This window comes from Acipenser ruthenus, chromosome 20 (genome assembly GCF_902713425.1).
Source record: "Acipenser ruthenus chromosome 20, fAciRut3.2 maternal haplotype, whole genome shotgun sequence".
Lineage (NCBI taxonomy): Eukaryota > Metazoa > Chordata > Actinopteri > Acipenseriformes > Acipenseridae > Acipenser > Acipenser ruthenus.
Window position 1 is genome coordinate 124,738 of NC_081208.1, and position 18,387 is coordinate 143,124.

At 47.6% G+C, this 18,387-nt stretch overlaps 1 protein-coding gene across 1 annotated transcript in view; it reads right to left on the reverse strand.

Annotated features, from left to right (window-relative positions):
- LOC131696843 (calmodulin-binding transcription activator 1) overlaps window positions 1-18,387 on the reverse strand; it is a gene marked incomplete at its 3' end in the record, with an annotated part of 106,082 nt that overhangs the window by 15,148 nt on the left and 72,547 nt on the right. The window contains 1 exon segment of the mRNA XM_058992934.1: window positions 9,202-9,269. Within this exon segment, the coding sequence (XP_058848917.1) occupies window positions 9,202-9,269 (68 nt within the window).

The window sequence follows — 18,387 nt, forward strand, 5'->3', positions numbered from 1 at the left end:
TCTTTCTCTCTCTCCCCTTCTTGTTTTTTCCTCCCCCTCTCTCTCTCTCTATCCCCTCTCGTTCTTTTCCTCCCCCTCTCTCTCTATCCCCTCTCGTTCTTTCCCCCTCTCTCTCTTTCTCTCTCCCCCTCTCTGAACTCCAGAGACAGTGCAGAAGATTCATGTTTAATGTCTTGAATATTCAGCTGGCCTTTTCCTTGCACTCAGATCTCCTCTCTCCATCTCGCTCTGCTTCTCCCACCAGTATTTCTTTAACCTGCATAATGGGGGTGATAATTCAATTTTAATGGCTGAGATATTCAAATGCTAATCTCTCCTCCTCACCCTTTATTCATCCAGACACCTCCTTCACTGTCTCTCTCTGTCTCTCTCTCTCTCCTCTCTCTCGCTCTCTCTCTCTTTCTTTCTCCCTCTCTCAAATTCAAATTGGCTTTATTGGCATGACAATAAAAATAACAGTGTTGCCAGAGCACATACATGACATAAACAACTAAAATATATACAGAGAAAACACATCTCAATACTAAACAATGTCCCTCCTCCCTCTATATTAAACAGGACCCCCTCCCTCCCTGCCTCTATATTAAACAGGACCCCCCTCCCTGCCTCTATATTAAACAGGACCCCCCTCCCTGCCTCTATATTAAACAGTACCCCCCTCCCTCCCTCCCTCCCTCTATATTAAACAGGGGGACGAGTTGGATGAAAAGGGGTTTTTGAGTTGGATGAAAAGGGGAATGAACTGCAGGTGGGAAAGCCCTTTTATTTCCATCTCTGCACCTGGCAGGCAAGCAAATTACCAGCAAACAAATTAAGTTTCCAGCTCTGATTAGCAAACGCTGTAATCAGCCTGATGTGAGAATTGCAAATGACTTGGCCTATCACTTCCAGTGGGCTTGTAAAGCAGAGGGAGGGCATAGGGCAGAGTAAAGAAACACAGACACCACACAGTGTGTATTTATGGATTGCATGGCTGTGTGGTGTTCTCTATGGCAGTGTGAGTGGCTGTGTGGTGTTCTGGTTGGGCAGTGTGGATGGCTGTGTGGTGTTCTGGTTGGGCAGTGTGGATGGCTGTGTGGTGTTCTGGTTGGGCAGTGTGGATGGCTGTGTGGTGTTCTGGTTGGGCAGTGTGGATGGCTGTGTGGTGTTCTGGTTGGGCAGTGTGGATGGCTGTGTGGTGTTCTGGTTGGGCAGTGTGGATGGCTGTGTGGTGTTCTGGTTGGGCAGTGTGGATGACTGTGTGGTGTTCTGGTTGGGCAGTGTGGATGGCTGTGTGGTGTTCTGGTTGGGCAGTGTGGATGGCTGTGTGGTGTTCTGGTTGGGCAGTGTGGATGGCTGTGTGGTGTTCTGGTTGGGCAGTGTGGATGACTGTGTGGTGTTCTGGTTGGGCAGTGTGGATGGCTGTGTGGTGTTCTGGTTGGGCAGTGTGGGTGGCTGTGTGGTGTTCTGGTTGGGCAGTGTGGATGACTGTGTGGTGTTCTCTATGGCAGTGTGGATGGCTGTGTGATGTTCTCTATGGCAGTGTGGATGGCTGTGTGGTGTTCTGGTTGGGCAGTGTGGATGGCTGTGTGGTGTTCTGGTTGGGCAGTGTGGATGGCTGTGTGGTGTTCTGGTTGGGCAGTGTGGATGGCTGTGTGGTGTTCTGGTTGGGCAGTGTGGATGGCTGTGTGGTGTTCTGGTTGGGCAGTGTGGATGGCTGTGTGGTGTTCTGGTTGGGCAGTGTGGATGGCTGTGTGGTGTTCTGGTTGGGCAGTGTGGATGGCTGTGTGGTGTTCTCTATGGCAGTGTGGATGGCTGTGTGGTGTTCTGGTTGGGCAGTGTGGATGGCTGTGTGGTGTTCTCTATGGCAGTGTGGATGGCTGTGTGGTGTTCTGGTTGGGCAGTGTGGATGGCTGTGTGGTGTTCTGGTTGGGCAGTGTGGATGGCTGTGTGGTGTTCTGGTTGGGCAGTGTGGATGGCTGTGTGGTGTTCTGGTTGGGCAGTGTGGATGGCTGTGTGGTGTTCTGGTTGGGCAGTGTGGATGGCTGTGTGGTGTTCTGGTTGGGCAGTGTGGATGGCTGTGTGGTGTTCTGGTTGGGCAGTGTGGATGGCTGTGTGGTGTTCTCTATGGCAGTGTGGATGGCTGTGTGGTGTTCTGGTTGGGCAGTGTGGATGGCTGTGTGGTGTTCTCTATGGCAGTGTGGATGGCTGTGTGGTGTTCTGGTTGGGCAGTGTGGATGGCTGTGTGGTGTTCTCTATGGCAGTGTGGATGGCTGTGTGGTGTTCTGGTTGGGCAGTGTGGATGGCTGTGTGACCTCTCTGTGCTTTGCAATGCTTCCCTATGCTTTGCCCTGCTTTCACTGTGCTTTATGACACTTTGCTGTGCTTTCACTTTAAGGGCTGCTGTGTTATTCTGCAGCTCAGCATGGGGAGGGGAGTGTAGGGTTAACCTCTCGTTTATACCTGTAGCTCTGTGGGGAGGGATCATTAAATCCGCATTCAATATGTCTCTTTCAGTTTGAAGCAAAGTTGTTTTGCTCAGTTTTTTTCAGGCTTGTTTCTCTTTCGTCTCTTCTGAGATTCAGACAGTAGCAATCCACTTACATACCACCTGCATCTGGTTCTCCTAAGAGACCCAGAGGAGCAGAAAACAATCAATTAGCCTTTAATGTATTGACTAATGGGCGAGGATTTTAAAAGACGAGCATAACTGTTCCAACTCCCCTTACAGCCGGGGATGCAGGAAGAAGTCTTTCTGGGATTCATAACACAAATCATTTATCATTACAAGCACAATTACATTGAAACGCACGGAGCGGAACCGCTGAAATGTGTTATTCTCTGTTTGGTTGTTTTTTTCTATTCCAGGTGATTCGATTGAACGGTCGATCAGAGCAGTTTCTCCAGGCAGTCCCAGAGGGGCTCCCTTCAGGCTTTGCTTTGCTGAACTCAGCGAGAAGCTTGCCCTTGCTCACTGGCACTTTATTAGTTGTTTTTGGGTTAACACTTTACCTTGAGTGTTTCTCTAATTACCTAGTGGTTCCTTTTCACACTGCAGACTCACCGTGCAGCCACCTCAGAGGTGCAGCGTCGGAGGACAACGCAGCTCCGGGCAGACCACAGGGGGCGCTGGTGCGCGGTGAGCCGAGGACACCCTGGCCGACCTAACCCTCCCTCCCCCCGGGTGGCGCTCTTCCAATTGTGCGCCGCCCCCTGGGAGCTCCACGGGCAGCTGTGGAATAGCCTGGACTCGAACCGGCGACCTCCAGGCTGTAGAGTGCATCCTGCACTCCACGCAGGAGCGCCTTTACCAGATGCACCACTCGGGAGCCCCTGCTTGAATATTTAGTCACTGTGAACAGGCTACTCAACAGCAATACGTTTCCTGCACTGTGCTGAGCCTCGCTCCTGCGAAACAGCAAACACAATCCCAGTGTGTTTATTTCAGAGCCACAGACAGAGAAAGCGCTCGGCAAAGCTGATTAGTTACTAATTATTATTATAATTGTATTACTCACCCTAAATAAAACAATTAACTTGGAAACTACTAATGCTTACATGAGATTACTGGAAATTGCTTTTCATTTAGTTTGAATTCATTCACTTTTCTTTATTTATAGATATATATATTTTTTTGATGTCTTATCCTAGGTAAAGAAATGAACAAATGTTAATAAGAATCGCTTCAAACAACCTGCAAATTGCCTCATTTTCCCAAATGACTAAAGCTGACATATTTGATTCTATTTAGTCTATTAAATATGAAACCGCTTTCAATGCAATTTGTGTTTGTTTGTTTAACTTCCTTCCCTATCACTAGTCGAGTAACAGTCTTCGTTCTCTCTGAAGGTAAACTATGTGACAGGATAGAGTAAGTCAATACAAGCCGCTGGTAACGCTGGTGTCTGCTGACACGGTAGCTCCACTGCAGTAACACAGTAACTACACAACCTGCTTCATTACAATTCTTTTAAGGTGTCCGAGTGGTTCTCTCCCACACTCACCCTCTCCCTCTCCAACTCCCACTCTCCCTCTCTCCCCCACACTCTCCCTTTCTCCAACTCCCTCTCTCCCTCTCTCCCCCTCACTCTACCTCTCTCCCTCCCTCCCTCTCTCCCCCTCTCTCCCTCCCTCCCTCCCTCCCTCCCTCCCCCACACTCCCCCTCTCTCCCTCTCCCCCACACTCCCTCTCTCCCTCCCTCCCCCACACTCCCCCTCTCTCCTGTATTTCTATGCTGCTCACAACACGTCTCCCGAGTGAATTGCTTCTAATTTGTTTTTAATGTTGTTTTATTTAGATTTTTTTATTTATTTATTTTTTTACCCGTGACCCAGAGGGAAGCTGCAGATGAGTTGCAGCTCCCTGACTCATCTGTCTGAACACTTTGCAGCGCATACTGGCAGCGCTGCTGGAACCCAGGCTTCATTTCCTCACGAGACGTTATTCCTGCGCAACTCCGCAGGGCTGCTTCTTATCAACGTCGGAGTCCACGATTCTTTCTTTCATGAAGACACCCTCGTTATCCTCTGACTGATGCCCTCTCAAGTTTAGGAGTCTCATTTCCATCCTGGGCAGCGTGTGAGAAAGCCCAGTGAAAGCATTGCAAAGCATAGAGGGGTATGGTAATGCATGTTAATAAACAGACCCTGCTAAATAACCCTCTTAGCTTAACAAGCTTTCACTGTGCTTCATTACACTTTGACTTGAGGAAAAAGGAAGAAAGCGCCTTCAGAACAGCATCACAAAGGTTTCCTCAGTCTTGAAAAAAAACCATCTTCAAGCGACATAAAGTTTAACAGCAGCCTGCCCGACCGACGCCTCAGTGCAGAGAATTGAAATTGAATCTCAGGGTGTAAGGATTGCTACAGAGAGCAGCAAATGAACACCCGTTCGCACCATTTAACAGAGCTCAAGCCCTCGCGAACCAGGAAAGCGCTCACACATTGCCAGCATGCTCACACTGTCTCTGTTGCATGTGGTATGTTTTGCATCTCAGAGGCATGAAGCAGCCCATGCAGGGTGCTGGTCTAGGATCACTGGCCGTATAGCATTTGCTGCATCGTTGGCAGTGTTGTGCTTCTGTTACAAAGGTATCGTATTGCACAGAGATGACAATGCATATTGCAGGAAGTAAAAACACTGGAAAGAGTTGAGGTTGCCATTCCCTTATAAAGGTTTCCCCACAGCAACAGCACAGCAAAGTGTAATAAAGCACAGAGAGGTCTGGTAAAGCATAGGGAAGCATTGTAAAACACAGAGAGGTCTGGTAAAGCACAGGGAAGCATTGTAAAGCACAGAGAGGTGTGGTAAAGCATAGGGAAGCATTGTAAAGCACAGAGAGGTGTGGTAAAGCATAGGGAAGCATTGTAAAGCACAGAGAGGTCTGGTAAAGCATAGGGAAGCATTGTAAAGCACAGCGAGGTCTGGTAAAGCATAGGGAAGCATTGTAAAGCACAGAGAGGTCTGGTAAAGCATAGGGAAGCATTGTAAAGCACAGAGAGGTCTGGTAAAGCATAGGGAAGCATTGTAAAGCACAGAGAGGTCTGGTAAAGCATAGGGAAGCATTGTAAAGCACAGAGAGGTCTAGTAAAGCATAGGGAAGCACAGAGAGGTCTGGTAAAGCATAGGGAAGCACAGAGACGTCTGGTAAAGCATGTTAATAAACATGGCAAACCAGGGTAAACTGTGGTAAATGCAGTATAACCGTGGGAAAAGCATGGGGGAAAAAAAAAAAACATAAACTTTTATAAAGGTTAATCTTTCATTTTTAATTTCCCCCATTTTTTTTCTTTCTTTGTTTTTTTTTTTCTCAGGCCAAACATCACTGTGCGAGGTGACATCCTGCAAGGCAGTGAGGAGGACAGAGGCAGGCTGTTTGAAAGAGACGGAGCCCGCAGGGGCTGCTGATAAACGCCACTCACATCCCTATCGATCGCTCCCTTTGTCCAGCCCGATAAGGCCGCTCAGAAGCTGGCACTCCGGGCCCTGACAGGCTTTGTTGCCGGAATGACGCCCCGTGTGTGTCCATTAAAAAGCAGCGTTTCAGGCTCCTCTATTGTCTGACACGGTATCTTGAACGAAGCAGCGCTCCTCAACACCCTGCCTTGACTTGCAGACCTCCAGCAGCATTCAGGGACCCATTCCAACTGACTGAATCACACGGACTCAATCGAAGGTCCTTAATTAAACCTAATAAAGGCTCTGCGTGGTTTCTGAGCACTCACTCTTCTGAAAAGCCCCCTTTGTATCACGGCTAACTGCTGTTCATTTTCCATTCATTTCCTTGAAACACAGCGGTCCTCTGAGCAGCCAGCCGCCCCTCACTGACAGAAGACAGCAGCCCCGCTCGCCACCCTGTAACTATTCAATAGAAACTTAAAAAGAACCCACACACAGGATCGGCATGAAGATAATATAACGCCTTACAGGGTTTGCCTGTGATGGGGTGACTTCGCGAGGCCTCGTTTTAAGAACCCTTGCACTATGCTATTACATAAGAACAAAATATACGAACGAGAGGAGTCCGTTCAGCCCCTCAGAGCTCGACCGCTTCCGAGAGACTGACTGATCTCCAAACGCTGTCAAGTGGGGTCTTAAAGGATCTCAGTGATTCAGCCTCGACACCATGACCAGGTAACCCCACAGGTGGGTTAGGGGTAGGGTTAGGGGTAGGGTTAGGGTTAGGGTGTCTCTTTACCTGCTCTACCAGTACAGAGGGAGGTTTTAAATAACTATTCCCTTGCAAGTCTCGTACAGGCTACGACATGCTTCAATAGCAAGGGCACAGTTAATAAAGGAAGTTATGAATTTTAATTATCCAGTTCTGAACAACCCTCCGCTCCCCTTCCAACCCTGCAAAAAAAAAAAAATCTGAATAATTTATCAATTTTTTTTTTTTTTTTTTAATGAATTCATTTGGTTATACAAAATTAATAACCTGCAACATTGCAAATTTAATAAAGTTTTTTTTTCATAAACCTTGCGTTAAACTTAACGGGGAGAGAGAAGTGTAAAGTCACTCTATAAAGATGCATCACTAGGGCCAGCGATGACGTTTTCTCTTCGACAGTGATATAAAAGAAGGCTGGACTGAAGGGTAATGTGGATCCTCATCACTCCATTACACTCGTATGACTGGGCAGGTCTGAGAACAGTTCCCCTCACTCTCAGTATTTATAGAGGCTGTTCTGCAGCACAGGCTGCCCTATACTTGTTTAGTGCAGTATTTGTGCACAGTATCTTTGCAGTTCCCCCATGCATTTCCCGTGGTTACTTTTCACACTGCAGGCTCACCGTGCAGCCATACCTATTAATGTGTTTCACTATGCCTTCCTGTTCTTTACAATGCCTGCCTAACCCTTGGTATCTCATCCCCTCACCACTCTCTGTGTAAAGAACTGTCTTGTCCGATCTAAGTCTGTGTGTCTCTCTGGTCCCAGGCTCTGTGCTGTGCTGTGGCTAAGGAGAACTTTGTAAACTCCTTGTTAAGATCTTAAAGGCTCCTCCAGGTCTCCCTCCCTTTAATTCTTCTTTCTTCCAGGCTAAACAGATGTAGGTCCCTCAAGCTCAGTGCATCTTGGAAGCTCATCCCTTTAAGCCCTGGGATGAGTCCGCTTGCTCTCTGTCAGTCATTCTCCAGAGTCTCGCACTGTCCTGTTAGCTCCAGCGACCTGCTGTCAGCTCTACAGATCCAGCTGTATTCAAGTTACAAAGCCACGGACTCAGTTACACCATTAATACGCACGCCCCACATGTAAAATACAATCAAAATAACAGGTGGGTTTTAATCTAGCAAAATTTGCTTTACTGTTAATTGATTAATCGTATCTGCCTGTGTTTTAATTAAATATAATGAAGTTAATTTCAAATATGTATTTTTTGTTTCTTTTGGGATCGTGGTGCAGTCGATTTTAACAGCTGGGCTTTGTAATACAGCAGCAGCAGTTCTCTGGGTAGTAATTTAGCTGGGCCTGCCTCGTATAATAACAGGCTGTTAACCCAAAAGCATCAGATTACAAATGAAATCAATAAGCTCCCCCGGACTGACTCCAGCTTCGTGGATCTGAGCCAACGGCACTTCACACAGCCAAACTGAAGAAACCTCACTGTGGCAGCCCCTTCTCCTGCTGCTCCCCGCTCCACTCCGAGGCTGCACTTGACTTCTGATTAAAGTCTTGTGGCTTTTTAACCTGGAAAGCGTTTGAACTGGCTGGTGCAGCGCTGGGCAGGCTGGCTAGATGTTGATCCAGGGTGGAAGACAGTGCAGAGAGAGATGGCACAGAGTCAGGGACTCCTCTTATTATCACACTAGTTAACCCACAAGACTCCAGACACACAGCTCTCCGCACTCCGCCCTCCGCCCTCCACGCGACTCACAGATTCAGCCCACTAGGTGGATCAACATGAACTATGAGCATTATTTAAAGGTACGGTACATCCATTGTTTGGAATGGGATGTTGTAGAGCATGATTGAAAAGCAGCAACAGCTTAAGCAGGTACTGTAAACACACAGCACAGACACCAGCCCTTTGCAGTTTTGACAGGCTACCCGAAGAATTCAAAATCGCAGCCCATCTTATCCTGTGGCTAGTCATGCCATCCCATGCAGGGAACAAATGCAAATTCTAAAATTAGGGCACTGAGACACACTGAGAGTCGAGGGGGGGAGTGCGTCCATGCAGGGCACTGAGACACACTGAGAGTCGAGGGGGGGGAGTGCGTCCATGCAGGGCACTGAGACACACTGAGAGTCGAGGGGGGGGGAGTGCGTCCATGCAGGGCACTGAGACACACTGAGAGTCGAGGGGGGGGAGTGCGTCCATGCAGGGCACTGAGACACACTGAGAGTCGAGGGGGGGGGAGTGCGTCCATGCAGGCGCACTGAGACACACTGAGAGTCGAGGGGGGGGAGTGCATCCATGCAGGGCACTGAGACACACTGAGAGTCGAGGGGGGGGAGTGCGTCCATGCAGGCGCACTGAGACACACTGAGAGTCGAGGGGGGGGAGTGCGTCCATGCAGGCGCACTGAGACACACTGAGAGTCGAGGGGGGGGAGTGCGTCCATGCAGGGCACTGAGACACACTGAGAGTCGAGGGGGGGGAGTGCGTCCATGCAGGCGCACTGAGACACACTGAGAGTCGAGGGGGGGGAGTGCGTCCATGCAGGGCACTGAGACACATTGAGAGTCGAGGGGGTGGGGGGGTGGGGGGGTGCTTACCTTGTTTTAGGGGAAGTGGTTAGCCATTCCTCATGCTTCTCAAATGTGATCAAATAAGCTGCAATTTCCTGGACAGCAAAAGAGAAAAGAGAAGAAAAACACACTTTGTTTTAGTCTCTTAAAAATATCAAATCAAAAAATAATAAAATGAAAGTACTCTCTGTGGTAACTAGGAGTCCTCTGTTGTTTTGTATCAATTCGTTTTACTGTACATGAAGGATTATAAATCATAAAGACGTCCTTGTTTCTGTAGAGTGCCCTGGCTGTTCCGGGGGTGTCTCTCGTGCTACAGACCCTGACATGCAGTTTAGAAGCTGCACAGTTTCTTAGTCATTTGATCGACTTCTTTCATTTGCAGCTAAACTTTCAGAACAGTTCCTCCCTCTCCTCCTCCTCCTCCTCCTCCTGCAGCAAAAAAAGAGCCGGAACCGAGATAAAGAAATTGACATTTATGTACCGATATGTCACGAGCGCTATCATTTTAAAAAGGGCATTGTGATGCTCCTCATAAATCTGTCACCGGATTCTAGAATCATTTTGCAACAGCAAGAACTCTTCAACCTTCAAAATAACACGGATATCAATTTCTGGTTCTTTTTTTAAAAATATTTAAATATATATTACTTTAAACACGAGGGGGGTGATTTGTTTTCACCTAACTCTCCCCAAAAAAATCTAATTTGGAAAGAGAAAGCAGTATATAATGATAACCAGTGACGGGCTGCAAGTCACTGTCTCACAATAAATATAAAACAGAGCTATAAAAACGAGTGGTACTTCAGGTCTGAGGACAGAGAGGAAGTGTGGAGGGGGGGTCTTCTTATTGAAAAGGAGTTTCAGATATTATTACAGCCCCCCCCCACCCCACCCCCTCCTGTTCCTCCCATTCAAACAGCACAGCTATACATTTCAAATCAGCCCGGAGGCTGCATACTGCTCTGTGAGCTCTCAGCTTCGATACAGAAACTGGAGCTCTGTTGTTCTTTATGGGATGTTCCAGTCTGACAAAGATCTGGGATGCGTCCTGGGTATTAGAACAACGTTCCTGGCTACAATGTAAACCATTTCCACTTCACAAAAGAGACCCCGCTGATACAGGGCTGGAAATATGACTCCTATCGCACAGCAGCTTCACCCATGCCGGGTTTTATTCAGACCAGCTTGATTAGCCGCAGCGACTCAGTAACACACTCAGGCGTGTCTTACTTAACCTGCAGTGAAAGCAGGAATGGATCACACTGCCCTGCAACTGGGACTCTGTGACCTGTCAGTCCGTACCGCACAGCGCATCATCATCATCATCATCATCATCATCATCATCATCGCCTCCGAGTATCCCACGCTTACTGTATTAAAAACAGCGGTGCAGTTGAGCCGAGTGCTTCTGCAGAGTTGTTTTTGTGATCTATTTGAAAAGCCGTCAGGAAGACGGCTCTGTAGAGATAGGATCAGCACACTGCCGGCGTCCTCGCTGTGCTGCTCAGCAGTGCAGGCACGCTAACTGGAGGAGACATGGCAGGAATGGTAATGAGGGAGCGGGTGGGTGTTAACAGCTGGGACTGGCACACTCGGGACGACTCTAACCCAGAGCAAAGCCCGGGGCTACCAACACACTCCCCCATGCTTCCCTATGCTTTACCACACCTCTCTGTGCTTTACAATGCTTCCCTATGCTTTACCAGACCTCTCTGTGCTTTACAATGCTTCCCTATGCTTTACCAGACCTCTCTGTGCTTTACAATGCTTCCCTATGCTTTACCAGACCTCTCTGTGCTTTACAATGCTTCCCTATGCTTTACCAGACCTCTCTGTGCTTTACAATGCTTCCCTATGCTTTACCATGCCTCTCTGTGCTTTACAATGCTTCCCTATGCTTTACCAGACCTCTCTGTGCTTTACAATGCTTCCCTATGCTTTACCAGACCTCTCTGTGCTTTACAATGCTTCCCTATGCTTTACCATGTCTCTCTGTGCTTCATGACACTTTGCTGTGCTTGCACTGCGGGTTTCTTTCATAAGGGACAGCATGGACGGTTATAAGACTCCTTGTATCAAAGCAGACCGGGACAGTCCGGTCTCCAGCTCTGCTCAGAGGGCTGTTTGTTTTTGTCTTCACATTCCGATAACTCTGTTAAGCTTGGGTTTCCAGGCTTGATTTGGTTTGCACGGCGTGTACGCGATCGTAACTGTTAGACTTTTCATTTCATCCACACTGACTGCGGTCTGGCAGCCTCCTGGAACAACCGTTTATCGTCTTGGGTGTTCTTTTTTATTTTTATTTAAAGGTTTTTTTTTTGTACTTTTTCTTTCCCTTAACAACAGAGCTGGCAGCATTCTTACTCAGTGGCCCTGTGCTTGCTGGCCTGCCCTGAGACCCGGGTTCGAATCCAGACTGCAATGGCTCACACTACTCTGCAACGGGAGTCTTAAGAAGAAGAAGAAGAAGAAGAAGAAGAAGAAGAATAGAAAGCATCGCTCTGCAATGTTTTATTTGCATCCCTACAGTATATACAGGGCTTCATATAAAGGCATTTCAGGGATGGAAATATTGGAACTCCCATTGCATAGAGGTTTGATCCATTCCTGGTTTCACTAGGAGTTTAATAAGACACACCTGAGATGTGTGTGTGTGTGTATATATACAGTATATTGAGCTGGCTCTTAGAGAGGGATCGAGAGAGAGAGAGAGTTGAATGTGAATCTGTTCTGTGCAGCATATGTTGGTTCTCCACATGAGCTTCCTCCCAATACAGAAAGCAGGATCCTCTGTGCAAAAAGAGGCAAGGAGCTTGCGGAGAGGGGAGGGAGGAAGGGAGGGAAAGAGAAGGAGGAGGAGGAGGAGGAGGAGGAGGAAGAAGAGAAGAAGAACAGCACAATGCAAAAAAGGAGGAAAAAACCTAGTTTGATTTATTTCAAATTTTGCATAGAAAGACGGCGATGACATCACGATAAGTCACTCGCTGTCGGGTGATCCAGGACGTCAGCTCCAGATTTCCTTTTTTTTTATTAATAGCGAGTTTGCCAGCGTTCAGAAAGAACCCAGACAAGCAAGGAAACGAGCGAGTGTGCGTGTCAGAAAGCAGGAGCGCTGATGCTGTGCTCGGAGCGTCATCAATAACCCTTTGATTTAGAGGCACTTCACCGGGTGCTGAAGTTCACTTCCATGTTAAGACACAGTCAATGGATACGCCGTGCTTGTGTGTATCTATCATTAGACTGTCACTGGAGCTCAGGTTACCATGTGACTCCGTGTACACTGGGACAGTGGGGGCCACTTCAGGTTTCTCGACTCACACCCCAATGCATTCTGGTAAGTGTAGTCCTGCCTTGAAAGCTGCCCGAGACGGATAACACGTACCAGAATGCTTTGCGATGCGAGTTGAAAAGCCTGAACTGTCCCACTCTGTCCCAGTGCACACAGAGTCACGTGCAAACCCTTATTTCAGCTCAGAATTCATACGTGTGTTGAGCGTCTTCTTTGAGACTTGGTAGTTCAGTGCTCCAGTAAAATAAAAACAATACAAATAACATCAATTATTCTACAAGATGAACCACGCAAAATACAACGCGATTGTTTTCTTAGTAATAATCCATTCTCCTGTTTGTTTTCTCTCAGTAATAAGCCATTCTCCTGATTGTTTTCTCTCAGTAATAAGCCATTCTCCTGATTGTTTTCTCTCAGTAATAAGCCATTCTCCTGATTGTTGTCTCTCAGTAATAATCCATTCTCCTGATTGTTTTCTCTCAGTAATAAGCCATTCTCCTGATTGTTTTCTCGCTATTCTCCTCTCAACCTTCCAACACCTTGTTGCCATGAGATTACAAGACAAAGTGGTTTCTTATTAAAATGATGATAAAACGCTTCTTTACTGCTGAACAAACCAGGATAACACAGTAACAATACTCCGAGCTGTCACAGCCACAGCCTCAGTTTAAAGATGATCAATTCCTTGTTGTTTCTGCTAATTTGTCTACAGATTGGGTTGTTTTCTGCCGAGATAAATCAATGCTTTGCAGACACCTTGCTCGGCCACCTGGTCTGCACTGAGGTCTGGTAACCCCATCGCCATGACCAAACGTTCATTCGTTTTATTATTTTAATGAAGTGAAGTCTGTCAAATGCAGAGTGTATTTAATTCAGACTGGATTTTCAGTGATGACTTTACCCAAGGAACGCTGCTCCCTTTCCCCAGGGGGGTAAAGAAAAAAAGACTTTATTATTGCTTTCTGGATTCTTACTACTAGGGTTTGTAAAATGTATTCATAAATCATTGCTGAGCCAGCTGCAAAGCCAGCACCAAAGCAACACATGCTTCACACACACAGGGATCAGAGAAAGGGCGTTTTGATGGCTTCACAGCACACCGCCCTCACCTTTCTTTCATCATATTTACAATGAAGCTACAGCTTGTTCCCTTTGATGTCGATTGCATCACACAACAGCATGATCCAATGCACCCTGCTGGCACTATGATGCCATGGCAGTTCCCTCGCACTACCAGACAGACAGGCAGACAGACAGACAGACAGACAGAGAGACAGACAGACAGACAGGCAGACAGACAGACAGACAGACAAACAGGCAGGCAGGCAGGCAGGCAGACAGACAGACAGACAGACAGACAGACAGACAGACAGACAGACAGGCAGACAGACAGCCAGGCAGGCAGGCAGACAGACAGACAGACAGGCAGAGAGACAGACAGACAGACAGGCAGACAGACAGACAGACAGCCAGACAGGCAGACAGACAGACAGACAGACAGACAAACAGGCAGGCAGGCAGGCAGGCAGACAGACAGCCAGACAGGCAGACAGACAGACAGACAGACAGACAAACAGGCAGGCAGGCAGGCAGGCAGACAGACAGACAGACAGACAGACAGACAGACAGGCAGACAGACAGACAGACAGACAGACAGACAGGCAGACAGACAGCCAGGCAGGCAGGCAGACAGACAGACAGACAGACAGGCAGACAGACAGACAGACAGACAGACAGACAGACAGGCAGACAGACAGGCAGACAGACAGCCAGGCAGGCAGACAGACAGACAGACAAACAGGCAGACAGGCAGAGAGACAGACAGACAGACAGACAGACAGCCAGGCAGGCAGACAGACAGACAGACAGACAGACAGACAGACAGACAGACAGACAGACAGGCAGACAGGCAGAGAGACAGACAGACAGGCCCACGTTAGAATCCTTGCTGCACAGATCTAATCAAAGAAATCAGCTCTGTGATTCAGCACTGCTCTTTATAACACCTTAAAAAAAAAACACTTTCCTGATTTATTACAGAAGAGCTTCTGTGGCTAAGTGTCCCAGACCCTCCAACCCTCTTTAATTACCATTAATAATGCAATACACTGTCTGCAAACATGCACGCAGCATCATTTATTACAGACTTCATTATTAGGGTGCTAGTCTTTGCATTGCTATGGATTTCTGTTCCTGGGCTAAAAAAAAAAGGGAAAGAAATCCGTGAAAATGCCCGCATCCTTCAGCCAGCTGTCCCCAGCATCTGCTTCAGCCGCGAAATGCGATTATATGACTCCCCGAGCAGGGGTAAAAAAAAGATGCTGTATCCAATAGCCGCGTATTAAAGTCTGTACTTGGCGTCGAGAGGGCAGTCAGACGCAGCGGACGCTGTGTGCTCTGTGTTTTATTATACCTGTGTGAACGCCAGCGCCATGATTTCAGCACGTTTACACTGGGCCACATCCTGCACACCTGACAGTGTAAGTGTGCGCCGCTCTGTGTGTAGTAAAGGACAGACACAATGATAGAGCTGTTAGAAGAGCTTCCCACACTGAAAGCATGCTCCTTAACAGATGATCTCCAGGTATATATTACAGGAGAGAGGCTGGGCATGAACCAGCGACCCCACACACTACAAACATGCTCCTTAACAGATGATCTCCAGGTATATATTACAGGAGAGAGACTGGGCAGAACCAGCGACCCCACACACCACAAACATGCTCCTTAACAGATGATCTCCATGTATATATTACAGGAGAGAGACTGGGCAGAACCAGCGACCCCACACACCACAAACATGCTCCTTAACAGATGATCTCCAGGTATATACTACAGGAGAGAGGCTGGGCAGAACCAGCGACCCCACACACCACAAACATGCTCCTTAACAGATGATCTCCATGTAAATATTACAGGAGAGAGGCTGGGCATGAACCAGCGACCCCACACACCACAAACATGCTCCTTAACAGATGATCTCCATGTAAATATTACAGGAGAGAGGCTGGGCATGAACCAGCGACCCCACACACCACAAACATGCTCCTTAACAGATGATCTCCATGTAAATATTACAGGAGAGAGGCTGGGCATGAACCAGCGACCCCACACACCACAAACATGCTCCTTAACCACTGTGCAGAGAGCCGGGCTCACCTGCATTTGTGGTGAAAGAGCTTTGAGCCTCATCTCATCGGCAGGGTATCACACAAGTCTTTCTTTCTTTCTTTATTTCTATCTTCCTTCCTTCCTTCCTTTCTTTCTTTCTTTCTTTCTACCTTCTTCCTTCCTTTCTTTCTTCCTTTCTACCTTCTTCCTTCCTTCCTTCCTTCCTTTCTTCCTTTCTACCTTCTTCCTTCCTTCCTTCCTTCCTTTCTTCCTTTCTACCTTCTTCCTTCCTTCCTTCCTTCCTTCCTTTCTTTCTTCCTTCCTTCCTTTCTTCACCCCCATCGTGGTCTGTTCGTTTATGCTCCCCTCACACTGTCCTGTGAAAGCACTCCGCTGTTTGAAATTCATCTTTCATCTGCTCTTCTCTGATATTTCTTGATTCTTAGTGTTTTCTGGGGTTTTTCGAAGGTAAAAGAAAAATTAAATAAGAAAAACGAATGAATAAAATCACACTTGGTTGCTCGCTGCTATTTGCGACACTTTTCTAAAACAGATCCAGAGCTTTAGTTAAATTGTTTTGCGTTGTGTGGATGCCTGCATCACTTTTTCAGATGGAACTGAATGAGTTTTCTTTGAGAGAATATCATCATTTAAACATAACAGCTGAGCTGTGGCTTGGTGCTGCATCACAGCACAGAGAGTAGAAACTCCAGAGCGGATTTTTATAAGCAATACAGAATCGGAGCGATGTGTTCTATAGCTGTGCTTTATTTTTAAAATAAAAAGAAAAGGCGGATTTTTAGATTTGCAGGTGTTGCCAAAATAACATGCTTGTACCTCCTTGGTTAATTCAAAAAATGACATGGCATGTTGAAGCTCTGCAAGCACGGCTAATCTCTGATAAGCCTGGTATAGCATTGTAGATTCCAGGGCTAATCATTGCAAAGCAACGAAAAAAGCAAGTGTAGTGAAGCGCAGTGAGAGCGTGGTAAAGTGCGGTAGATGCACAGGGTCAGCATGCAGGGCAAACTGCACATTTACTGAGCAAAGCTCAGCAAGCTCTTAAATGAACTGAGTCGTTTATTAAAGCTTTGGAAAAAAACGGTGCTTTAGTTTTCTTTAAAAAATAAACGATGCAAACTGGGTGTTAGTGCTTTGTAAAAATCGTATGATGAAAGCTGGGTTGTGAGGTGGGGGGGGGGGTGTGTGGGAGTGACGGAACGCAGGACTCATGCTTCCCGACACGCGCTCTGTGTGGAATACCCCCGCTAATTCCACAAGCAGCCCACGGAGAGGAGAGGAAGAGTGGAGCCTTCTCCCTAACCCACCAGGGCTCCGGCTGCTAATGTATTTTTACCCCCGTCAAGTGCGATCGGAGATTCCATTCATTTCCTCCGCGGTGTAATCGCTCATTGTGATCAAGCCGCGGGTGTGCGCTGTCCTATCCTGCAGCGGCGTCCTCAGCAGGAGACGCGCTTTCCAATTTACTACAAGCAGCCTCCTGACGGATACAGAGGCGCACAGCTCTGAGACACACGACAGACCTGCCCGTCTCTGAAGCACAAAACTGGACTTTTCAATCTGCTGTACCACACGTCTCTGTGCTTTACAATGCTTCCCTATGCTTTACCAGACCTCTCTGTGCTTTACAATGCTTCCCTATGCTTTACCAGACCTCTCTGTGCTTTACAATGCTTCCCTATGCTTTACCAGACCTCTCTGTGCTTTACAATGCTTCCCTATGCTTTACCAGACCTCTCTGTGCTTTACAATGCTTCCCTATGCTTTACCACACCTCTCTGTGCTTTACAATACTTCCCTATGCTTTCCCATGTGTGTGCTATGCTTTATTACACTTTGCTGTGCTTTTACTGCGGTGAACGTTTATTAGGAGATAAGCTTGCTAATATAAGGGGTAAGCGAATGCGCCGCAGAGCCAGTTAGCGCTCCTTGAAGCCCTTCAGTGAGAGAGATTGCGATCGCGTTTTATCTGTCTGGTCCGACACTGTTTTGTGTCTGGAATGTTGTTCTGGGATGCCCAAGGAGGGGACGGTGTCTGCTGCAGAGATCCGAGACGAATTTCAAACGTCACAGAGTGTGTGTGCGTCCTGTAGTGGCACTGACACAGAGTCATTAGAACTGGAAGGTGGTACTGTATGAGGGAACTACCTCATGAACCCTTCAAGGACCCGCGTTCCGTTTAAATGGACAATAAAACACGTACCCAAACAGGGGGCTGTTCGGACAGTCTCATTGCAACTCTGAAACTTCCCAATCAGGAAAGCTCCTAAAAAAGATACAGTTCAACCCCTGTATCTGTAAATATGTCACACACAGCTGGCCCTTCCACTTCGGAACCAGTTACCCTCCATCCTGACCCTGACGTCATCGCTCCTGATCTCATTTACTGATCTGTTAAACATGGAGTGGAACGGCCCTCTGGGACCACGACTGACCCGTGGGAAACTGTATTTGTAGAAACAGACTCACTCCCTGCGTGCTCCCAGCTGGTGAGCACGGGTCTGCTCTCTCTCTCTCTCTCTCTCTCTCTCTCTCTCTCTCTCTCTCTCTCTCTCTCTCTCTCTCTCTCTCTCTCTCTCTCTCTCTCTCTCTCTCTCTCTCTCTCTCTCTCTCTCTCTCTCTCTCTCTCTCTCTCTCTCTCTCTCTCTCTCTCTCTCTCTCTCTCTCTCTCTCTCTCTCTCTCTGCCGGTCCCCCGGGTCGCACGGTGACTGATTTAATTTCTCCAGGAGGGTTGAGATTTAATTGAAGTGCGTGTTTGCTCTATCTGTCCGGCGAATCGTCTGTTTGC